Source organism: Danio aesculapii, chromosome 18 (assembly GCF_903798145.1).
Source record: "Danio aesculapii chromosome 18, fDanAes4.1, whole genome shotgun sequence".
In the NCBI taxonomy this organism is placed as follows: domain Eukaryota; kingdom Metazoa; phylum Chordata; class Actinopteri; order Cypriniformes; family Danionidae; genus Danio; species Danio aesculapii.
Genome location: NC_079452.1, coordinates 9,692,014 through 9,718,579, shown reverse-complemented (window position 1 = coordinate 9,718,579; position 26,566 = coordinate 9,692,014). Strand labels below are relative to the sequence as shown.

General features: G+C 36.7%; 1 protein-coding gene across 3 annotated transcripts; it reads left to right on the top strand.

Moving 5' to 3' along the window:
• Positions 1-2,215: 2,215 nt before the first annotated feature.
• Positions 2,216-19,188, top strand: gas8 (growth arrest-specific 8). Of its 3 annotated transcripts, XM_056478903.1 has the most exons (11): positions 2,221-2,308; positions 2,609-2,692; positions 4,075-4,272; positions 4,357-4,563; positions 7,746-7,800; positions 9,679-9,884; positions 15,184-15,351; positions 15,472-15,558; positions 15,723-15,932; positions 16,047-16,112; positions 18,775-19,188. In XM_056478903.1, exons 1-11 carry the CDS (start codon positions 2,306-2,308, stop codon positions 18,937-18,939), a joined length of 1,449 nt encoding a protein of 482 aa, XP_056334878.1. In that variant the 5' UTR covers positions 2,221-2,305; the 3' UTR covers positions 18,940-19,188. The 3 variants fall into 3 exon arrangements, with proteins under 3 accessions (XP_056334881.1, XP_056334878.1, XP_056334880.1); XM_056478905.1 differs by lacking the exon at positions 4,075-4,272; XM_056478906.1 differs by lacking the exons at positions 4,075-4,272; positions 4,357-4,563; positions 7,746-7,800 and having other exon boundaries at positions 2,216-2,308.
• Positions 19,189-26,566: the final 7,378 nt, after the last annotated feature.

Here is a 26,566-nt window from a genome sequence, read left to right as displayed (position 1 = left end):
CAGGATGGTTGCAATCGAGGGAAAGATGTGTGCGGCCAAGTACAGGGATATCCTGTATGAAAACCTTCTCCGGAGTGCTCAGGACCTCAGACTGGGCTGAAGGCTTACTTTCCAACAAGACAATGACCCTAACCACACAGCTAAAATAATGAAGTAGTGGCTTTACAACAACTTTGTGGCTGTTCTTGAATGGCCCACCTGGAGCCCTGACTTAAACCCAATTGAGCATCTCTGGAGAGACCTAAAATGGCTGTCCACCAATGTTTACCATCTAACCTGACAAAACTGGAGAGGATCTGCAATGAGAAATGGCAGAGGATCCCCAAATCCAGGTGTGAAAAACTTGTATCTTTCCAGAAAGACTCATAGCTTCAAAATCTACGAATGATCTACGAAATAAATGATCTACTTCTACTAAATACTGAGCAAAGGGTCTGAATACTTGTGCTCATGTGATATTTTAGTTTTTCTTTTTTAATAAATCTGCAACAATGTCAACAATTGTGTGTTTTTCTGTCAATATGGGGTGCTGTGTGTACATTAATGAGGAAAAAAATTAACTTAAACTATTTTAGCAAATGGCTGCAATATAACAAAGAGTGAAAAATTTAAGGGGGTCTTAAATACTTTCCATACCCAGACTGTTACATGCCCAGAGTGAAGCATGGGGGTGGATCAGTGATGGTTTGGGCTGCAATATCATGGCATAGGCTCAATACTTCTGCTTTATGTGTCACACTGCCATGTGTGTGTGTGTGTGTGTGTGTGTGTGTGTGTGTGTGTGTGTGTGTGTGTGTGCGTGCGTGTGTGTGTGTGTGTGTGTGTGTGTGTGTGTGTGTGTGTGTGTGTGCATGTGTGTGTGTGTTTTAGAGCACAATAATTCATTAGTGGGGTGTAGGGGCTCCGTTTGCAGCCAATACAGCATCAATTCCTCTTGATACAAGTCCTGCACAGTGGCCAAAGGGATTTTGAGCCATTCATCTTGCAGAATAGTGGCCAGGTCACTAGATGATGCTGGTGGAGAAAACCATTTCCTAACTGCTCTTCCAAAACACCCAAAAGTGGCTCAATAGATCTGGTGACTGTGCAGGCCATGGAAGAATTTCAACTTCACTTTCATGTTATCAATGCATATTGACCCCGTGGAGCTCCTGAAAGTTTTTGTGGAAACAAGAGTTGAGATGCATATTTAATTCTGTAGTGAGTTGGGCAGGTGTGGTTTTATTTTTTTGGATACAATTCAGGTTAGCACCCGAACATCCCTTTCAGACAGCTTCGTCTTACATCCATAGTTATTCCTTTTGAATGTGGTACATCCTTCTTGGTGGTGTGCTGACATTCCTCTGCTTACCATGGTGTTTGATACATTACAAAGACTTGCTATCTTGGTCACAGATGTGCCAACGTTCTGTCCTCTTTTGTCCTTTTTTGAAAACTTCGAAAAAGCCTTAATGTTGTGTGCAGTTCAAAATTTTAAGTGAAACTGTTCTATTACTCTGCTAAATTAAACTTCACACTCCGCTCTTATTGGTGGAATAGACAATCAATGATTGGTCACCAGGCTGCTCAAATTTAGCCATGAAACCTAAACCACTAAATTGGTCACTGTTTCAGTTTCATTGTCCAACCCCTGTATATATTATAGCCCTGTATTAAATTATATTTTACACATATAGCCACAACTCCAAAATGTCTTCCATTTGTTTTAATTTTAACAATCCACTGTATGTCTTGAAACATAAATGAAATCTAGACTTTTCTATATACAATTACTGCATACAATTATTCGTTGAAAGTTGTCACTTAAAATGTTCTTCCTTCTTATATATGTATATATATATATATATATATATATATATATATATATATATATATATATATATATATTATATATATATATATATATATATATATAGTTACAGTCAAAATTATTAGCCCTCTTGTAAACATTTTATTCTTTTTCAAATATGTCCCTAGTGATCTTTAACAGACCTAGGAAAAATTGTGTTTCCTGTTTTTTCTTATATGGAAAGTGTTATTTATTTTAGTTTGGCTTGAATTAAGCATTTTATATTGTTCTTAAACTATTTAAAATTTCAATATTAATTATTTTATTTAATAGTTAAAATTTCACAGGAGGGCTGATAATTAAACAGCAGGTGGCGCTATGTTCCGTTGATTGTAGAAAACCCAAACAACAAAGAAGAAGACAACATTTTCATCAGTTTCACCATGTTGCTAGGAAACCGTTGTGAAACAATTCAATGCGTTTTCATTTGTGGTGAAAATTACGCGTTCCCAAATAATGGTAAGGAAATCTTAAGTTTATGAAATTATATGTTCTATACATTTATTATCAGGTTAATTTTTAACGTGTTAAATGTGTTATAAATTTAATATGTGTCCAGGTCATCGCTGATGTTATTTTCCAGTTTTTAAATGTTAGCTAATCGGTTAGCACTAAGCCAAAAATGTAATGTGTTGTCGTCTAGCAATCTAGCAACATTACATTAACGTTACTGTGCTGTGTGCGATAGATAAAGAGATATTATCTTGATCGAATGTAACGTTAGCCTGTTTATCGTTAACTTATCACTTCATATTTCAGCCACCAAAAAGAAAATCGTCGCCGAAGGGCAAAACCCCAACAGTAGTGGACGGCTTGTCCACAGAGGAGATGTCCAAAGAGCAGGTATTTTGTTGTTAACTTTAGATGGTAACCACTGATCTGCAATAGTCACCCATTTCCACTAAAATCTCCCTGTCGGCCAGTTCACCTGAATTTAATAGCAGCTTATAAGAATATTATGGTGATGATGATCAGGGATGGGCAAAAATACATTGAAATGTATTTTAAAATAAAATACCAAATACATCAGTTTTACCTATATGGAAAATAAACTACAAAATACAGCAGCCACAACAAGTATCAAAATAAAATTCAGTATTTTGAAAATACTAAAAAATACTTTTACAAGGGAACAGGGATGGGCAGTATTTATGATACAAGTATTTAAAATACGTATTTTAAATACAAAATACTATTTTGTAATTTGTATTTGATGGGGTTTATGAAAATGGGTTTTTATTTTGTATCAAAATATTTTAGTGTCTTGTATTTTTGTATTTTTAAAATACTGTAAAATACTTTATAAGAAGTCTAGACAATGACATCATAAAAATGCGGCTTCTAATTGGTGCTTTCTCAGTTATTTTCCCAGACTTGAGATTGACTAAAAATTGACTAATGTTGAAGAAAGTGGTCAATGATCGGAGTATGGATGGAAATTATGCAAAACACATAAAGAAAATAACAGACATATGACAGTACTTAATTTGGATAATTAATTAATTAGTTTGTTTAAATTCAACCAAAATAAGTTGTTTACAATTACTTAACTTAAATAATAAAATTAAATCCAAGGAATCAGCTCTGAGTCATTTTTTTTTTGTGTACAATACTTCATCAGCGGCTTCAAATGCCAGTAGTTTGTCTGCAGGTTGTGCATTAAAGAGGACAAATATACATGATTTTTCAGAAACCATGTTTTTACATTAAGTATTGAAGATTTCAATAGCAAAAAAAACTATTGTAATATTTTTTTAAATAATTGTAAAAAAATTAAATAACTTTTTCAGGTATCACTCTTTTAAAATAAAAGACTGTTAAGAGAGTGTCAATTTCACTGGTCACCCAATGGATGGAAACATAATAAACGGATATAGTACTATATTCCAACTCATTATCTGCATTACATGGTTTTTACGATGATTAAAGAGATCATCTTCAAGACAGGACTTCCTGCGTGGATTTTGAACAAAACTTATAGTAAAATCACTATAAGAGAAACAAAAGTTTATGCATACCTCCTCATGTACAGAAGTAGAGGTGAATGAGTTGGCAGAGAAGCTGTCTTAAACTTGCTAAGAGAAACGCTGTTCCTGTCAAACACTGTTTAATTCACTGAGTCAGTTTAATGGTGAAGGGATTGACCGAATAGTCCTGTTGATGAAAGGTTTGTAAAGAAACAACCTTTTTTAACAACCTGCCAATAACTCGTGATTGTTTGGTAGTTGGAGGAGCACATAATGCGTCTCCGAGAGGAGCTGGACAGAGAAAGAGAAGAACGCAACTATTTCCAGCTAGAGAGGGACAAAATTCACACTTTCTGGGAAATTACACGACGACATCTCGAAGAGAATAAGTGCGAGCTGAGAAACAGAGAGCGTGAACTTGAGGAAGTAGAGGAGCGCCACCAAGTGGAAATTAAGGTGTTAAAGGCTTCTGTTTTGGTTTTACCACAAATTAAGTCAACACTTAAAATAAAACAACACAGTTTTTTTTGTATCATTCAGGTTTATAAGCAAAAGGTGAAGCACTTGCTGTATGAACAGCAGAACATGGTGTCTGAGCTGAAGGCTGAAAGCATGGTCAGCACCAAACTGCTGCAGGACGAGCATGCTGATTTGGAGAAGGAGCAGTGGAAGGATATGCGCAATTTGAAACTTGAGTTGAAACAACAAGCGCAGTCCAGTGAAAATGTGTTAAAGAGCATTCATCTGGTATGTGAATGATTATAATATAATTTAATCAAGGTGTGAATTACAACGTTTTAAAAGGGTCAAAGAGTTTAGGTGACGGGGTTTGGGGGAAATTAAAAAGGCATGGTCCAGTGTGACATACAGGAATAGTTAATGTAAGGTGTATACGGTGGCTGGCATGGTGGTGCAGTGGGTAGCGCTGTTGCCTCACAGCAAGAAGGTCAAGAAGCAAGAATTGGGTAAGCTAAATTCTCTGTAGTGTATGTGTGTATGTCCTGGTCCTCTAGGTTGGGGGGTTTGAGCGTTGGGCTAACGACCCACCTCGTAAAAACGAGATGTTACGAAACACCAACTTGGTGCAGCTAAATATCAACTTTGATATAAACGGTCTGGAAGTAGGTATAGTGTATACGTATTGTAATATTTATAATGGTTTACATTTCTGTTCTAGCTGGTTTAAATTTTATACAAATATATATATATATATATATATATATATATATATATATATATATATATATATATATATATATATATATATATATATATATATATATATTTTTTTTTTTAAATTACATTTAAAAATATTATAATGTAGATTATAAAATGTGCCATATGCATGTATTTTTATTGGAGCTATGTATTTTGATTTATCATTGGTTAAGTCAAATTTTAATACAATTAGGGGAAAGAAATGCAAAGCCTAAAACTGCTTTGCATTTTTTATTAACAATTGGTAGCATCAGCAGTTTACAACAATTTAAAATAAAATATCTGCTTATTTACAGTTTTTTCCAACTGCTTACACACATTTTCAAAACAGAATCACCTTTTTTTTTCTAAACTACACACACAAAATGCTAAATGCCTCACATTTCCTTTAAAATGTAACACGGCATTCAAAATGCCATAAACACATGTCAGAATGAAGCATTTGCATTAAATGGCTAACACTTCTTTCAAAATAGTAAATGTTTGAATATAGGATGTAAACATGGCTGTTCTAAATCTAAAGCTCTTTGCTCTTTATAGGCTTATATCTACATTTCAATACAATGTTCTAAAGTGAAAGTAATCTGCTGAGAGAAGGAACAGGTACACTGTAAACACCAGTGACATGTAGAAACATTACTGTTGTATACAGTAGTATATAACAAAACCATAAACATACTGTATGTAAAAATGTAAAGACTAAAAACAATATGTAAAGCAAAAGTATATTCTCCATTATACAGTAAAGAACATAATTGTGTGTGGAGAGTTTCAGGGGGAAAAAGGTCCATTGCCATCATATACTTTACTTTCCAGCGCCAGGCTGAGAAGAATTCCTCTATTGTTTTCTAGAGAAATTTATGATTTAGAAAAGGTAGGTAGGTACAAAACCACAAATTGTAAATGGGTGGCAGACCAGGTTTTTTTGGACTAAGCCTGTGTCCCATCACCTTTGACCTATTTATAAGCCTGTACTAGAGTAAAGCTGTGACTGATTAGTGATCAGTAACGAATTAGTGTTTAAATTAGCGTATGTGAGAAGAGTGTGTGTGGTCTGATGAATAAGTGTTTCATTTTGATTGGTTGTGTGTGGAAAAAGAAAGCACGTGGCTTCCAGTTAGACTTTTGTGTTTACAATTATGTAAAAATAACTAAATAATATTTAGGAATTTTTAGAGTTGATTTGAATCTTTTATCTCAAATGGTGTCAGAGTTGAATTCATTTAAGTGTTTACAGTGTATCAGATATACTGCAAATATGGATTCAATACTGTATATAAAATCAACAAAGACATAACTAAAAAACAAAGCTTTTGCATCATGGAGAATAATATTCTGACAATTTTAGAGTTGATTTGAATATTTTATCTAAAATGGTGTCAGAGTTTAATTTACTTAAGTGTTTACAATGTATTTGACTTAATAAAAATATAGATTCATTACTGTATATAAAAACAACAAAGGCACAGCTGTAAAAAAACATAGATTGTGCATCAAAGAGAATAGTATTTAGAAATGTTTAGAGTTGATTTGAGTATTTTATCTCAAATGGTGTCAGAGTTTAATTCATTTAAGTGTTTAGTGTATCCGATATACTGAAAATATGGATTTATTACTGTATATAAAATCAACATAGACATAACTGTAAAAAGCAAAGCTTGTGCATCATAGAGAATAATATTTAGACATTTTTAGAGTTGATTTGAATATTTTATCTCAAATAGTGTCAGTTAAATTCATTCAAGTGTTTAGTGTATCAGATAAACAAAAATACAGATTCATTACTGTATATAAAATCAACAAAGATATAACTGTTAAAAAAAAAACAAAGCTTGCGCATCATAGAGAATAATATTCTGACAATGTTAGAGTTCATTTGAATCTTTTCAAATTGATTTTGAATCTTTTATCACAAATCGGGACAGAGTGTAATTGACTTTTAGCATTTTTGCATTAAAAGTTATTTTAAAAATATTATAAAATAAATAAAGTGCTAATTCCAAAAACAATGTTGTGCAATAAACAGGCTGTTTTTACGAACATTTTGGTACTAGTCTTATTGTATAATTTTATATGGTTGAATTGTTTAATTCATTCGGATGTTTATTTTTTTAGCTCTAACTATTACAGGAGCAAGGAATTTAATTGGTTTGAAATTGAATGCCTAATTAATGTCAACAAATTTTAAACTAACTTTACCGCGGTGTGAAGAGATATGCTGTTGTTGAGAGCGTGTGTTACAATTGCAATAGATTTCCAACATAATACACCATGTTGTTTTACCGTGATCAAGTGAATTAAGTCATCAATAAAGCCTATTAAAAGAATTTTGCTCATGTGCGTCTAAATAAAATTTCAGTTCGCACACATCTACTTTTAGTCACAAATGCAAACGCAAATGAGTCAAATGATCATACTTTCGAGCCCTGTGAGTTGTTTATTTTAACATTTTACTTATTTAGCATGTAATTTATTTAATTGACAAAAAAACCCAATATTCTTGTAATAAGTTACATTTGACATTTTAAAAAATGGTAATTTTAATAATATTTATATATTTCTTTGTATTGTTAGTCTGAAAATTTATCTGATTCATGTCACAAACTGGAAAGTTAGCTTTTTGTAATTCACACCATGATTACTGATTACAGTGGCAATTACACATCTTGTTTGCATCTTACGTGTAACTAAACAAAATTGTCTTTAAACAGAAACATGATGAGGAAACTACTGATTTGAGAAATGATTTTGCCAGACAAGTACAAGGTAAAGTTGCTGTCTTAGAAATTATTTAGACACACTTAAGTACAGGTGCATCACAATTAGAATAGCATCAAAAAGTTTATTTCAGTCATTCAATTCAAAAAGTGAAATGTATATATTATATTATATTATATTATATTATATTATATTATATTATATTATATTATATTATATTATATTATATTGATTCATTACACTAAGACTAATATATTTCAAGTGTTTATTTCTTTAAATGTTAATGTTTATGTCTTCTAGCTAATGAAAACCCAAAATTCATTATCCCAGAAAATTAGAATATTAATTAAGACCAAAAAATAAAGGATTTTTAACACAGAAATTTTGGACTACTGAAAAGTATGAACATGTAGAGCATTCAATACTTGGTCAGAGACGAAACATCAATATTCATCATGCTAAATATTTCAGACCAGTTGGCCGACTGATCAAATGTAGTGACAAGCTGCAGCCAATGAGAGAGCAAGTCATGAGCTGAATGGCTGTTGTGTTCAGCAGCTCAACAGACATGTTTGTGACTGACCAAAATGGTAATTGATGTACTTGCTTCACCCTGTATTTACATGGACACGAGAGCATGATTGAGCCATTTCTATCCCTACTATCCCTAAAGTGTGTAGATAGATGAGTGATCAAACCGCTGACATATCTCTGTCAGTGATGCATCATCACACAAGCAGCCAGTAGTGGTCAGCTCTTTCTGACGGCTGTGCCCTCAACATTTCATTGGCTGGGGTTTGGGGGCTGGACAGAGCTGTTGTGGATAATCTTGTGGATCATTGACGTAGTTTCGTGTAGTGTGAACACCACATTAATTTAAAGACACAAAATCAAGTTGTTTAGTCTGAACGGCATATCGATCTGCCTATGTTTGAAGTCATGTAGTGTGAACTAGCCTTAACCCACACTTTGCTACTACCTTTGGTGTACATGCAGCCTTAAGAACAATGATATCCCTGTGCTAAATTGGCCAGCAAACTCACCTGACCTAAACCCCATGGAGAATCTATGGGGTATTATGAAGAGAAAGATAAGATGTAAGATACCGCCCCAAACAACATAACAGAGCTGAGAGCAGTTATCAGAGCAACCTGGGCTTTCCATATCATATCTGCCAACATTTCTGTTAAACATTTTTTTGGTATTGAGTAATATTCAAATTTTCTGACAGAATTTTTACAGAATTTTGGGTTTTCATTAGTTTTAGGCCACAATCAACAAAGAAATAAACACTGTAAATATAATAGCCTGTTCCAGGGAACCTACCTTCCTGCAGAATTCAGCTCCAATCCTGATCAAACACACCTGAATCAATTAATTAGGACCTGAAGCAGCACTTGATAGTTACATACAGGTGTGTTTGGTCAGGGTCAAATATGTAGTAGACATTGTAAAGCTGCGGTCACACTGGGCTTTTCCTCCCATAGACTTCAATTCATATGCACGCGAATGCGTCAGACCAGAAACGCAGGGTCATGCGTCGAGTTTCGCAAGTTGCTGCGGTGCAAAGTTCAAGCTTGAGGAACTCTGACCTGCGAAATCGCATCACTTGACTGCATGAGACCAATCGAGGATCAAAACACGACCTCTCTGGGCAGAAATTTAAAATATGAAGCAATCGCTTAAATGTCTAATAAGCTTGTTTAATCCCGCCCTTTTTTGCAGCGTCGTACAACAGAATATCGCACACGCAAAGCCCAGTGTGACCACAGCTTTAAGTTGTGGTCACACTGCACTTATCTCTACATAGACTTCCATTGGAAACACAATAATTTTCTGTAACAATACAGTGTAGCATAAAACAAAAATGGATGAGAAATGAAGACTTGCTGCAATAATCTAACTCGAGTCAAAATTCTGTCACAGAAATTGGGTCCAAATATGAGAACAGGATGCAGAAACTGCGTCAGGAGGAAGAACTGAGACGCAAGACAGAGATTCATGAGATTGAGGAGCGGAAGAACACCCACATTAACATGCTGATGAAGAACCATGAAAAAGCTTTCAGAGACATCAGAAACTACTTTAGTGACATAGTCTACAAGAATCTGGACCTTATCACTTCACTCAAGGTAAAAGAACACAAGGATGGTTTTATTTATATTGCAGGTGCATGCAGTTCGCTTGTAGCTGTGAATGCTTAGTTTGCATACAAAGACATTTGACAATGAATTTAGGGACTGGCAATGTTCACCTTTATATTGTGTTCCCAGTATTTTGGTTAGAAGGTCGTATGCATAACTGTGTGTAAATTATTTATTTGCCAAATTATATATAATATGTAAATGATATGTGATCTGCAATTTCTCTGCAATTTAGCAATGCTTACAGTTTTAATTACAAACTGTAAGCATAAGTAAACATTCTTTTTGTCAGAATCTCATAATTACTATAATTTAAAAGTTGTATTTAAAGTAATTTTTTTCATGAACTGAAAGCCTCTTTGTAAAACCCCCTAGGATAGTCTTAAGGGAACTCATGCAAGTTTATTCGTAGAGGTTGTGATTTCATTCTTGCACCACTCTATCCAAAGACTTCTTCAATTGTGGCTTGCATTTTCTGAACAATCAGTCAAGTGATGCATACTTTGTGGCCCAAACTATGCCAAGGTTTCGGCTTTTTTCACATTTTTTCACATTTTCGGCTTAGTTCCTTTATTAATTTGGGGTCACCACAGCGGAATGAACCGCCAAATTATCCAGCATATGTTTTACCCAGCTGATGCCCTTCCACCTGCAAGCCATCAATGGGAAACATCCATACACACTCATTAACACACATACACTATGGAGAATTTAGCTTACCCAATTCACCTATACCACATGTTTTTGGACTTGTGGGGGAAACCGGAGCACCCAGAGGAAACCTGACAGTAAATAATATTTTACTAGGTTAGGGTAATTAGGCAATTTATTGGGTAACACTTTACAATAAGGTTCATTAGTTAATGCATTTACTAACATAACTTAATTATTAACAACACTTTTACAGCATTTATTAATCATAATTGAACATTTACTAATGCATTATTAACATCCAAGTCTATGCTTGTTAACATTAGTTAATACACCGTGAGTTAACATGAACTAACAATAAACAACTGTATTTTCATTAACTAACGTTAACTAACATGAACAAATACTGTAGTAAATGTTTTGTTCATTGTTTGTTCATGTTAGTAAATGCATAAATTAACATTAACTAATGAACCTTATTGTAAAGTGTGACCATTTATTGTATAACGATGGTTTGTTCCTTAGACTATCGAAAAAATATATAGCTTAAAGGGGCTAATAATTTTGACCTTAAAATGGTTTTTAAAAATTCACCACGTGCAATAACAGAAAGCTGATTGGCTATTGCATGTTGACCTTACTTGTAGTTGTAATACCGCAAATTACAATTGGACTAGTGAAATAAAGAACTACAATACCACAAAGCAACAACAACAAAAAAGAATTTAAATGAGCATTAAATATAGCGTTACATAGATATCGGAAAAATAAAACCTGTGCAAAAATATTTAAGACCTAGAACATTTAAGACTTTTAAGGCCTTAAATTTCGATTTTTAAATTTTAGACTTTTTAAGACCCTGCGGAAACCCTGATTTTTGGAGTTTTGTGTGACATTCTCAAATTAGCTCTTTTTCCTCTTTTTTTTGTTGTGTTTCAATACACATAAAGGGAATAAACACGTGTATAGGAAAACATGTATTAATGGGAATATTCTTCTGTGAGAGAATTAATTTTATGGGAAAAAATTTCAGGGGTGCCAACAATATTAACCATGACTCTATAGGGTGGTTCAGTGGTGCAGTGGGTAGCACTGTCACCTTACAGCATGAAGGTCACTGGTTCGAGCCTGGGGCAGTTGGCATTTCTGTGTGGATTTTGCATGTTCTCCCCATGTGGGTTTTCTCTGGGTGCTCTGGTTTCCCGCACAAGTCCAAAGACATGCTCTGTAGGTGAATTGGGTAAGCTAAAAAATTTTCAGTAGTGTATGTGTGTGAATGAGAGTGTATGGTCATTTCCCAGTGATGGGTTGCAGCTGGAAGGGCTTCTGCTGCATAAAACATGCTGGATAAGTTGGCAGTTCATTTCGATATATATATATATATATATATATATATATATATATATATATATATATATATATATATATATATACACACACACACACACACACACACACACACACACACACACACACACACACACAAAGCTGTCTGTAACAAGCTCAAATTCATGCCCATTCACATCCGGTATTAAGACTTGTTTTTGTCCAATCACGCGTGGTCAAAGGAGTCACGTTACCATTCACACCCGGCATTTAAATCTGTTTATTTTGTCCACTTACACCATTTTAGCCACTTCTCTGACAAGGAAATGTCTGTGGGTTGGTATTGTTACTGCGAAAACTAGTGCAATTTTCATATAGTAAATAAAGGAACATTTAAAAGTAACAGATCAATTAAGCACAATTCATGAATAGACTACTTTATATACATTAACTAAGGAAATTATAGATAAATGATTTATTTTTTTCCAGTTAACTTCTATTAGGTCAACATACTTTATTCTGTTTTACAAAATTAAATGTATATTTGTAAATTTACATGTTTATATGCTATAGATGCTGTATTTATTATGCTTTTGTTTGAAATTATAAAAAAAAATAATAATTTTAGAAATCAAAAGTAATACTTTTTTAAATAAAATTATTTAATTCAATTCATCTTTATTTTTGTAGCACTTTTACAATGTAGATTGTGTCGAAGCAGCCTAACATTGAAGAAGTTCTAGTAAATTGAAACTGTTTCAGTCTAGTTTTCGGAGTGGAAGTTCAGTTTAGTTCAGTTCAGTGTAATAAAAATGTCACTGCTGAAAGCCCAAACACTGAAGAGTGAATCCAATGATGCGCAGCTCCACACCAAGTCCCAAACCAAGCAATCCAGTGTTGAGGAACACATTTCACTAATTGATGAAAAAGAAGGGACAAAAACCTTGAGAAAAACCAGGCTCAGTTGAGCACGACTAGTTCTCCTCTGGCCAAACTTCTTGTGCAGAGCTGCAGTCTAGGTGCCGGAGACTTGAGGATGATGGACGTCCATCGTGAAGAAGTGGCAGGTCTGAGTTCAGGCTAGCCGATAGGATCAATGTGGAGACTCGTCTGTTACTGGGATCTTTACTGGAGTCTCATGCTCTCCACTCCTCCATGACCACCACAGCATCTGCTCAGGATATGACCTGATGCAGGATTTTAAAGACCTCGGGAAAAGGAGAAACAGACTACTGTAAGCCTAGATGCCGTTAAAATTATAATGTCTTTTGACAAGTGCTCCAGGCTCCAATTGCCCTAATTAATGCAGCATAACAATCCTTTAGAGGATTTAGATTTCAAAAGTTATGCATTTGTGTTTTATTTGTATGCTAATGCAAAGAAATCTAGTTTTAAACTGACAGAGAGTGTCTGTCTCCCGAACTGTGCTAGGAAGGCTGTTCCAGAGTTTAGGTTCCTGATATGAGAAGGCTCTACTGCCAACAGTCGATTTTGAAATTCTAGGAATAATCAGTTGTTCAGAAGACAGATCATCAAAAGCATGCAACATCATCCAAAGTTTCTGAGGCTTAAATCGCATTCTTGAATGTTGTTTTGAACAGAAATTATTATGAATGAGCTCAGTTGGTGGCGAGAAGGCTTTCTTTAGCAACTGTTTCAATGAATTCAACCACATGTGTATTCGCATTACAAAAGCAATTGAGTTGAATCCATCTTAGAATAGAGTTGATAGTGTACAAGCTCAAAGCATTTCACACCTCTACTTTGTGTTCTCCACTTGAGATTCGATCAATGAAAATGTATTTTAATACCAGATCCAGAGGGCCTGAGGGATGAAGAATTCAGGGATGGCAGCTGGTGTTCATGTTAAACATTTTTATTCTGGTTTCTAAGCAATAAATAGACGCTAAGGTGCTGTAGCAAAAAAAAACTTCTAGTTGACTGCGCATCTTGTAGGGACAAGCTCTCTTGCCCTTAAACCCGATTCACACGGGGCGTCAGGATCAACGCTTCCAATTCACTTTGAATGGGAGACATCAAGCGTTTCCGAACTGAATTGTGGATCTATCGGCACAGCTGCTTACTGCAGAAGTTGTGAATTTCTCAACTTTTCAAGGGCCAAAAGATGTGTCAGCCAATCAGACTGATTCATGCAAATACCACAGCTTAGACAGTAGCCAATTGCAGTCCAATTCCATTGGCTGACGCTTCTATGATGATTGTATGAGCCCTAACTTCAGACACGCCCTCGGTCAAGCGCTGATGGCCCCATGTGAATCGGCATTAGAGCATCCTTTCTGTGGCCTCTCAAATGCATCTCCCCATCCCAATCACTGCAAATACACTGGTCTTTGATGTTTGACAATTGACCTAATTATAAGCCACTGTTCTCCCAATGTGCTCAGATTCTAAGGGGAGCTCAACCATGCTCCGGCACACCCTTTGCGTTGTCGCATAGCCGATGCTGAAGCTGACGCTGACACGCACCTCTCAAAAAATGTAACTACATGTTGCAACGTCACAGAGCTCAAGCTCTGTGATTGGTCGACTTGGTGACGAGCGTGAAAGGTGCTGAGCGCCCAATGGGAGTCAGTGTTTACAAGTGTGGAGTCCCGAGAAGGAGCTCCAGATGGAGACTTTTGTTTTGTTTACCTCATGACTAAAGTTGTTGCACATCTGCCGGTACCCGTCTCTGAATGAGAAGCATAGCGTTCAGTAACACAAAACACAACATACCTATAGAAAAACTCAACAAAGGGGAACATAAAATCTACTGCCAGCTAGCATTTCGGAAGTGTTATTGCAGAGCAACACAAACAGCGTGCAGAAGTATAAATGCACGGCTATGTACAAGGTAGGCGCCGTGTGTCACACCGATCACTCGACGCAGAAGTATGAACCAGCCTTAACACTGTCTGAATGAAGTGCTTAACAATCCACATTAATACATTAATCAAAAATTAAGATTTGATATAATTACAGAAGTTTACTAAATGTGTTCATGGAACATGATCTTTACTTAATATTCTAATAACTTTTTTTACTTTGATTCATACAATGTTTCTTTGTCAATTGCAAAAAAAATCTAAATACAGAATATTAAAATATAGAATCTCTCTCATAAAGTTGTTTACTACCTGTGATCAAAGGTACTTACAGTGATTACATGTGTTGTTGTTATGTATTGTGCAGTTAAGCTATGTTTGCTCCCTGATGTCATGCTCTCCCACTGCTGCTGAGGTACATTATGTGATTTTTATTTTTTTTTGTCAGTTTTTAATTATTTTATCTTGTGGTGTAATGTGTGCAGGAAGAGTTAAAGGAAATGAAAAAGAATGAGGAGAAGAGAAATAAAGAGATGGTGGAAGTGCTTGAGCAGAATAAGGAGCTTAAAGAGTCTTCACAGAAGGCAAAAGAGCAAGTTGCAGAGCTTCAGAAACAGCTTGCCAACTATGAGAAGGATAAGAGCATTTTAACTGTATGTTCAAGGTCCTAGAAATGTGCAGTAAAGCTAGTGAATTTTTCTGGAATATAACAGAATTTCCTTTTTGTATGTAATGTGATATATGTAATGTATGTTCTTTATGTTTGCTGACAGCGGTCAAGAGCTCGTCTCAAAATGTCTGACAGAGAAATGAAAGAGCTGAAGTGGGAGCTTGAAGTGTTGGAGCAGAGATTTTCTAAGGTGATTTGGAGGAACTTCTTTTTAGAAGTTTAGTAGAAGCTAGACATCCTTGGAGGGAAAAAAAGTTAATGAGGGCTGAATGTTTGTGTAGACACTGTAATATAACTGCAGAATGATTAATGACTGGTGCATGTGTAATAGCGAAAGACATTTTGATTGTGCAGGTTCAACTGGAGCGGGATGAACTGTACATGAAGTTCACTAAAGCCATTCTGGAGGTTCAGCAGAAGAGTGGTTTTAAAAACTTACTGCTTGAGTGCAAATTGAACACACTCAATGACACGCTTGAGAAGAAGGAAGCCCAGCTCAGTGAGGTGCTGTCTGCTTCCAACCTGGACCCCACCACCCTCAGCGTGGTCACCCATAAATTGGAGGTATAGGATTATATAAGGACTTCTCAAATAAAAAAATAATAATTATTGAATTAGTTCTACTGAAATGGTGTTTGATAATGTGTCTCATCAGTTTACTGTATCACTTTTGTTTAGGAAGTTTTGGAGTCCAAAAACCATACTATTAAAGACTTACAGTATGAAGTTGCACGAGTTTGCAAGGTAAGCAATTGTTCTTGCAGATGGGACCAATGTTAAGTATTTCAGAGAAAATAAATGTCACGTGTAGTTTAAACATGCAACAGCAACCATGGTCACGAAAAAAGGCAGAATCAGTCTAAAGCCCCTTTCACACATACATACTTTTCCGGGGAGTGCCAACAGTAGTCAGGGTGATACAGTAGTCAGGGTTTTGGTCTTTTATTTCAAAGAGGGCATCACAAGCTTTAGCACATACTCAAACGTACCTTTAGACATGCGAAAGTATTTTGTCTACATCTCTTCATCAGAGTTGTAATATATAATATAATATAATATAATATAATATAATATAATATAATATAATATAATATAATATAATACTTTTCAACATATCCACAGCCAATCTTCATTGCACAGACATCTGTGTAGTCAAATTGGTAAACATTAGGGGTGTAATGTTAAACAGAGATCTAGGTTCGGTATGTACCTTGGTTTTGGGGTCCCAGTTCGATATGGGTTTGGTACAACAGGAATAAGCAACAAATCATCAATGCTTGCTTTTTTCTGTTTATTTACAACTTGCAGAAGTGTTCGTTACAGTGAACTACAGAACTGAAATGCTTCTTGTGATACAAAAGTACAAAATAAGTGGAATAATAAAAAATAAAAATGTATAATTAGAAGACTATTAAAATTTCAAAGTTTGAGGCCAACCGTCTCCTGAAACAACAGAAAAAACAATAATTGTGCATAATTTGTTTTCATTTAACAACGGAAATCTCCTAATGAAAATGCTAACACTGTATCCAACCATAACAGTAGGTTCAATCACTGCGTGATCGTTATACACTCGCATTTTTTTTAGTGTCTCACACATGAGCATCAACTTTTCAACTTTTAAATGCAGCCAATAGTATCTGGATGCAGCCTTTATGATGCATGCTGAGATTGCATCGCTCAGTGATGCAATGGCAGACACAATGCACTCAATGGAGCTAGTGACGTCACTGTGAGGGTTAGGGGTGGGGTTAGGTGAGCCCATTAAAAAGCATTGGTTGCAGCGCAGATTGCACTGCACCAGGTCTGCATCCAGACCCCTCTCAATGCAGCAGCACTCGTTCATTTCAGTTCCAAAGCAGTGGACCAATCAGAAGAACTCAGAGGCGGGGGAAGCATTGTGAGCTTCTGGCTGCATCCGAAATCTCATAGTATTTAGTACATTAAACACAGTATGCGAGCGAGCCGAGTGGTATGTCTGAATTTATAGTATTCAAAAAAACAGAATACAAGAAGTGCCCTGATGATCTACTACTTCCGGTGAGATACTGAAGTACACATCCAATGGACGCTATGCTATCCCTTGATTCCACATGATTCAATTCATGAATGGGACTGAAGTGACGCAACTGACATCGGTAGGTCCTGTGATAACAAATGGTAAATGTAGTATGCCCGAGTCCCATTTATACTACTTGCATTCATACTATATAGAACGTACTTTTCTGATGCTCATGTAGTAAATTCAAAGGTACTACATACTTGAGTAGTAGGTGATTTCTGACACAGCCTCACTTTACAGTAACGTGGCATAACTATTTCTGCATCTTTCGTTTTCAGACACAAAGACACTGTTAATGACTCCTAAGTTGTTGCACTGCTGTGTTCTTTTTTTTGTGTAACTCTTCTGTATTCATTGAATGACTGTTTGGAATGAATACATGTTTTTTTGTTTGTTTGTTTTCTTAGCTGCAAGTAGAGCATTGTTTTCTCTTGTACTTCAGTATTTTGGTTTATTTGAGACAAAACCAGCTACATGAATGCGAGTTTAAAATAAATATGAAATCATATTTTGTCAACAAAAATACTAGTTAATGATATCAGAACTTACCGGTGTTTTGGAATGCATGTGTGAACAGCACACTTTTTGTGTTTTAATTTACTGGTAAAGCCGTTCTAATAGTTTTATGGATATTTGCTGGTATTATTCTGTGAAAAGGTCTATTTTTTTTCTAACCTAAGTAGAGGTTTGTGGGTAAACTTTTTTTTAAGCAAAAATGCAAACAATGTGAATTTTGTTTTAATTTTACAGTGTGTGAATCCCTAGTGTAGGTAGGTTTGCATTTTATAGACAAACCACCTCTTCAGGAAGTCTCAGAGGTGTCTTGCATATTCATAGACTCCATGATAGTCGCAAATTACCAGATAGAATATCTATCTAGAACAAACAAAAGGAAATAGTGCCACTTTAGTGAGAAAAACACTTGCAGGGCATGCGGCTGAACATTATGCAACAACAATTAAGGGAAGAAGGCATTTTGTTCCAAAATCTACAAATAAAAGTTCATCTGGATTCCAACTCATCCCCCTCTTGTTGCTGGATGGGATGTCTGATTTAAAATGTCTACTAATGAACTGAACATTTAGTGATCTACATGGTTGTGATTGCTTCACATAAATCACACAAGTAAGATAATTTAAACCCTATATGACGTCTCAAGGGTTTGTATCCTGTGGATGATCTCTACAAAATTAGAGAACAAGGGAGTTAAAATTGCATGACAAGAAGCTTATTTGTATTTCTGAATGACTGTGTATTAGTTTAAAATTATTAAACAAAAAATATTTTTATGGACTATAGTCTGTCTTTATGAAGTGTTGAAGAGTTGTCCATTTCCATCCACAGGCCCATAATGACCTGCTGAAGACTTCTGAAGCAAAGCTGCAAGCATTTGGTATTCCTGTGGAAGAGCTCTGCTTCAAGCCACTCAAAAGCAGCGTTAATGGACAGAGCGTTGACCAGGGCCCTGCTATGTTTGTTTCTTCTTCAAATCAGCACTTTGAAAAATAAAATCATTTTAATAAACTAAAATAAGCAAATGCTATTTGAATCAAATTTCATTGCAATTTTGTAGTATTTAGTTTTAATAAATGTGAAGAATTATGGTATGCTCTTCTGTTGAATAGCATATAGAAAATGTTATATTTAATTTTGACATTTTATCTGAATATTAACATCTGCAGTGTCCAACAGAACTCATCTTGCCGCAACTTAAGAAAATACATGTTATTCTCCTGCAATTTATTGCGACCTCATTTCAACAATTAATAAAGCATTGCGAATTCATTTTTATTAAAGACATATAAATTATATTTAGTTGTGGTTATTCAGTTAATTAAGCTATCGTATATAATAACATTTCTCAGTTAATCATCAGGTCATTTAGGCTAATAATTTGCAAAAGACAATGGGATTGGGGTGTTAAACTAAACAAAAAGAAATTCAGGTCAGCTATACTGACCAATAGTGATGGTGAAGTGAGCCTTGTCAAGTATCGTTTTACACTAAAACTAACTTTTTGCCAACCCTGCCAATGGCCGGTGACTAAAAAATTTACCAGCCTTTTTTTTTTTTTTTTTTTAACCAACCATGCTAACTATTTTATTGTTTGTTGTAACAGGCAGTTTGTACTACTGCTACAACAGTAACTACTCCTATTTACAATGTTTTTTCTTTCATATATATATATATATATATATATATATATATATATATATATATATATATATATATATATATATATATATATATATATATTTCTTTAATTAGTAAATAATTATTTTCATTGACTAAAAGCCAGACAGTTGATTTCTTATTTTTACACACATTGATTATAGCTCATCCTCAGAGAGGACTTCTGAGTCATGGTTGCACAATTTCTAAAACAATATTATATGAAAAAATTTCAACCTGACATGGGTTACTATAATTTATATTTATAGATTTATGATTTATTTTTGCTCTCACTTATTCCTCTCAAACTGTTCACTTTAGACAAATCAGTGTTTATGAAAATAAGCATCAAGATGGGCATTTTAGCTAATAAGCATGCATATGACAGCAATACACCGCTAAGTAATAGGAATAGCTCGCGAAGCTTGTGAACCCCGGGCAGAAACATCCACTGTTTGAAAACCCCATCCTTAGCACAAAAACCACAAGTAACCGATGTTTGTCCTGTCACTTAAAATAATGAAAGCAGAGGTATAACCTGAATTTTCAGCGCGGGGCACATGATCCATAACCAAACAAGCAAATCTCTTACCTGTACTCAAAATTAGTGCTCTGTTTTAACCCATCCAACTAAGTGTACGCACAATTTTTTTGTGAGGAGTGTACACACACACGTAACTGCACACACACTGTGAGCATACATCCAGTGCAGTGGGCAGCTACTGCATCCAGCACTTCACAACATGTGATAAACCAGGCCCTGTTTTCAAAATTGTCCTTATGTCACGATCAGTGGTGGGGAAAAGGAGGGAGGACACAAGTGCAGTAAATGATGGGCTTACTTAAATATAAAATAAAACAAAGAGCAACAACAACAACAAAAAAAAAAACCCAGATGGGAAAAACATTAACAAAACAAACAAACTGGGCTGACAGGAAAGAGCAGGGCTGGACACAACAGTACATGGCAACATATGGCAACGAACTTGCACAGGACAGCAGACATGAGTAAAATATAAGCACAAATAATTAACAAACAAATAGGTAAACATAATAAACTAATAATGGGTTAACAAGGAGGGTGGGACTAGACAATAGACGGGAGAGCACATGACACAAAGAAACAACACAAGCTATGTGCTCACACAAAATGAGACTAGAACATGCACCCAATGAGAGAACTCTTTAACCATGTGTTCACATGAGACAGAGCACACGGTGCATGTAGACATGTACCACGTGCTAAACACAACACCAACAGAAGACTGAACGCAAGACACGAGTACATAATAAATGAAAACATGCACCGTGCACTCCCACATGCAACGTGGAGGTTTCATCCCAGCTCCAACCGAAACTACCTAGATTGAGACACTGGCAATGAAACACCATGCTGCAGACAGAATGAACACAAACACCAGGATGAGAGCGCACGTCGCAAACACGCCCAGATCTCACAGCCCGCATCAAGCGGTAATGCGCACTTCCCAAGCACGGCCGAGACGGCGCTCATACAAAAAGACACACAATGACAGACAATAAGTACTCAACTCGAGAAAACTCGAGCCCAACACAACATACAAGACAAGACAGGACTAGTGAGTAGGTCTAGTGCCACCAAAACAAGAATTAACAAGACCAGAGTGGCAGAATCCTGACACTAGCCCCCCCAAAAGGGATGCCACCTTCTGAAGGGAACATCCAACAAGGTACAAGACAGACAAGAAACACCACAAGACAAAACAAAACAGGCAACATCAACAGACAACACAAGACAGGGACGTGAACATACAAGACATCACAAAGGGAGGAAGGGACAAACAGCTGAACAAGGAGCCGGGCTGGAGCCGACAGGGCAAGGCATCTGGGTGGTGCCAGCAGGGCAAGGTGCCAGGCTGGGGCTGGCAGGGCAAGGTGCCTGGGTGGGGCCAGTAGGGCAAGGTGTCTGGGTGATGCCAGAAGGGCAAGGCGTCTGTGTGGTGTCTCCAGGGCAGGGTTCCAGACTGGGGCCGGCATGGCTAGGAGCCTGGGCAGTGCAGGGGCAGTCACTGAGTTGTGCTCTGGGACTTGAACCATCACTGGCGGCCACTCTGAGGCTGGAGCCAACATTGGCAGCTGCTCTGGGGCTGGAGCCTACACTGGCGGGTGCTCTGGGGCTGGAGCCAACACTGGCGGGCGCTCTGAGGCTGGAGCAGACACTGGCGGGCGCTCTGGGGCTGGAGCCGATACTGGTGAGCGCTCTGGGACTGGAGCCAACACTGGCAGGCGCTCTGGGGCTGGAGCCGACACTGGCGGGCGCTCTGGGGCTGGAGCCGACACTGGCGGGTGCTGTGGGCTGGAGCCGACACTGGCGGGTGCTCTGGGGCTGGAGCCATCTTGGCTGAAGAGGTCTTCCTCTTCAGTCTCCCCTTTTGGGTGCAGGTTAACCCTTGGGGGTTGGTCATGGGCTGGGAGGTGGTGCTGGTGGTGGTGAGAGAGGTCCATTCCCCCTGCAGGATCTCCCTCTCCTTCCTAAGTCAGGCATATTCCACCACCTTCCAATGAGTCATTTTCTCAAGTACACCCAGCTCCTTCCAATCGAACGGCATATCCAATCCAGCCAGAAAGAAGTGGATGAGGGTGGTCTCATTGAACACTGCCTCAAAGAGATCTTAAGCAAAGATGCAGAAGGGGCGATGGTTCTGCTGGTGTGGCAGCCCTCTGGCTAGGGGTTGGTCTTGAGGTCCTTCTTGCTGGGAGAGAGCTGGGCTAAATTAGTAAATTTTGGTTAAAATAACATACATTTTTGGGCCACAACTTAAAGGATGCTGGTTCAGCAAATGGGCCCTATCATACACGTGGCGCATTAAAGCGCAAGATGTGTTTGCTGCGATGTGTTGCTAATTTTTATGTCACAACCCTGTTAGACCATGCGCCACGGCGCAGAGCGTATTTTTTCATCCTTAAAAAGTGGATTTGGACTTGCGAGAGAAATTTGAGATCTTTTGCACCATGCACTTCAGACTTTGCACCTAGATCATTAAAATATAGTCCTGTGTTTTTAAGTTGAGTCGACAAACACTACAGACTAGTTGAGACAGCAAAACCATACCAGTTTAAGTTAAATTACCAACTTTGTTGTTTCAACTCACAAAAACACAATCTGTACATGATGGGCTATGACTGCCTGACACAGTAGCACAAACTCTAATCTGAACTTATCTGGACTTATTATAAAGACATATATTTTTTTACCACGTTTTCAGATTTTACTACATTCTCACCCTGTTATTTACTTGTTTATTTTATTTTTTGGATTCTGTTTTTGTCTTACCCGCTTTCTGGAACCCTCTTCACCGGACTTGAACCCCGTTGTTGTGGTCCACTCCTCTCTGCGTCTAAAGTCCACTGACGTATAGCCGAGCTAACTGAACAAACTGGTAACAGTGAGAAAGCTATCCATATGGAGGTAAGCTGTCAGCTGGTAAGGGCGAAAAGGAACTGCATCATACCACCCCGTAGCGTTCATTTTTAAAATGAAATGCAGCCATACGTACTTCTGGCTACATAATTCGCAATCTCCAGAAATGTATATAGGGCCGCGTTTTCAGAATGAGCCTATGTTGAAACAAACAAAAGCTATGTGTAATGGCTAACAGTACACAAAAATACTCACCTGCTTCCAATGTGCTCATCCTTTGATTGTGAAATATTTTTTTAAACAAAAATAAATGTGAATCCTTAAACAGAATTTCTCTTTAATCTGAAATAAAGGTTCACCACAAAGTTCTCTATCCCTTTCAGCTCTCATCTACACCATAAACGTGAGGTAACGTAGCCAACTGCACATTGTTAAGTAATGCACAGATGCAAAACTTGTCCTATTTTATTAACTTATTATTTTGTACTTATCTTTATTTATTAAATCAAGAATATAAAGTATTTAAAAAAAAAAAACATAAATATATTTGTACACACCTTTATCAGTTTCTAGCATCGTTTTGGTTTTCTTTTTTCCTTCAGGCAAATACAAATGCTTTCTATGATTGGACAGGTTTCATGCTCATTATTTTTTCAATTCTTTATTTCAATTTTCAGCTAATTAAAAATAATGTACTATTATAGCTCTGATATGGTATTTCCCACAACTTACTGACTAATTTTTCTACAGTAAATTACAGTTCATATAACAGTTATATACTTGGTGAATTATGAAAATATTAACAGGGTGTCATTAACAGGTGGGGCAGAGAATACGAGGCTGATATATTCTTTGAAATCCAACTAGATAGTATTTATGTTGAAAAGATGAAAGGGCCTTACATTATCATTATCATTCATCCAAATGTCTAGAAGATGGGGAGAGCGTACTTTCATAGATTGGAAGAGCAGACAAGAAAAAATATATACGAACCCTAATAATTGATTTTATTGAATCTTCCATTAAATCTTTGAATGTGATTTTAAGAGATATTTCATGGCTTTGAGCTCTATTCCAAAGGCATTTGTACTGTTGGTTGGTAATGCTGTTCACAATATAACTGAGGCATTTACTTAACTTTTTTGGATAATAAATGGACAGGATTTTATTAAGCGCAAACTGTTTTTGACTTTTGGTTTATTATGTGATGACGTTCGTATTCATTATTCGTTCATGCATTCTCTTCCAGCCGGGACTCGAACCAGTGAGCTTCTTGCTATGAGGCAACAGTGCTAACCACTAAGCCACCATGCCACCATATTTATTATTATTGACTAATATTTTCATTTTGGGGAAAGTTGCTCACCCATGGAAAACCATTTAATGAAACTCTCTTTGCATGGTTCTTGAGATAATCTAAAGACAAAATAAAGTCTGGAGAACTACAGTTAAGTTAGTGATTTAACATGCCCTATCGCTTTGTAGCTGAATTGTTGGCTGTTTGTAGTTGCTTCCACTTTGTTATAGTACCAGCACTATCTTTTGACCTTGGCATATTTAGTAGTGAGGAAGTTTCATGACTGCATTTATTACACAGATGGCAACCTATTATTATGCTTTTGACTGCCGCTCTACCAAATGGTTGACCATGTTTTGACTTTTTTAACTAATGACTGTTAAAGTCATTTAAAATTTGTTTTAAATAATGGTTTACACTACAGCATTGTTGGTGAAGTAACTCATGGGCATATCACAGTGAACAGCACGAGTTGAATCTGAAATCTCAGAAACTGGGCGCCAAATTGTCTGTCATTGAACTGGCTTGAGGGCTTATACCATCACGATAACAGAGCGCCGATTGACTTTAAAAACTGCATCAATACTTTGGCTGCAGATGTTCTGGTACTCTTCAGCTAACTAGTAAATGACTAATAAACTTAAACAATGGGGCTTTACAGGATTTTCAGCGGGAACGGCCTCACGAGACTTTTGAATGACTCCTCTACATGGTCATGTGCTCGCCTTGGGCACATCCTGCCAGATGTACAATTTCGTAGAGACAAAGAGAAAATAATGCATACGAATGAAAGACAATCTCTTAAAATGTCAAAACTAAGGCAGATGTATCGTTGAATAATATGCCATGGTTTTCCTTATCTGGTATGTTTATTCCAACCAACCAGGTTAATTAATGTGTTGTTTTAACCCTTATAGCAGATTAAAATGATCTGTATGTGTCTAAAATGTATGATGTCTGGTATTGAACGAAAACTAGTGACATATGCAATACATTGGTGTAAATGAAAAGCTAGTAGCACAAACAGTATTCGTCTTGTAACCTTTGATGTGATATAGTCACAAAACTTCCCACGAGAAATCTACATGCAGTCTGTTAATTATTTACCCTTTCTATGATGGTACGGGGCGTGGCCACGCCCTTCATGGCAACTGCTCATTGGAAGACAGTGCCATGGGGATGGACCAAACCAGGTCACTTAAAAACTCCCTGCAACAAAGAAACTTTGCTTTTTGCATTAGCTGGCTTGCACATGCTATTGCTTTCTGCCCCCGTTTGCCTGCTCGGACACTGCGCCGCCACGCGATTGGATCACCACGAACTCTCCACGCAAACCTCTTGAGTTTCGAACTTCCGCAAACCGACTCTCAGCAGTCCGTCACCTCGGTAACCCAGAACGACCCAGTCACGAGCGAGGGAATCCCAAGGACGTCACAGAAGCCACCAGCCAATCAGGAGCACCGTGTTTCCCCAAGGCCAGCCGGCGAGGGAAATTCGACTTCGGCAAAAAGGGCGCAAGTACCACAAACAAATGTTGTCTCTTGCTGATCTGGTGCAGATTGATCTTAAGCAGTTAAAGATAAGCCATATCTCTGCTTTTGTGGTTTCCCAGGTGTTATTCTAAGATCTTGTAAGAAGTATTAGAATTAGTTTGGGACGGTTGTTCAACTCATCTTACATAATCTGAACTGCCTCTGTGTGTATGTGTGAATGTGTGTTTGTGCGTTTGTTTGTTGTTTGCTTATTACGTTGTTAGTTTTATGTATCGTAGTGTAGCTCAATAAATCTTTGTTCTCACTTTGTAAGAACTGTGTTCTTGTTTATGTGCTTCTAAGTCATTGCCTCGAGCTGGAGATCTTGTTACCTTGCTAAAAGTTAACCCAATACTGTGTTATGTTATTATCGTTGGCCACGTAAATAATATTAACAAGATTGGTAAGATACGATGTCTTCTATTTGCAGGACAAATGGTAGATAAAGTGTGAATCTTTTAATCTGATTCAGTCTGACTCAATTGAGTCGAATCAATGATTCGAATTTTCAAGATCCGGTTCATTGAAAGGAGCTAATAAATCCCTGATTGACCTTAAAACGTAGGTTGATCCCCTACATTGGTTTACAAAAAATCAAACAAACATAATCCTGTTGCACTACTACACTACTACATTTTGGTTTTATTGTAAAAAAAAAAAAAAAACAAGAAAACATGCTGAACGAGAATCTGAAATATTTTATAGCATACTTCAAACAATAAAGATGATTTAGTG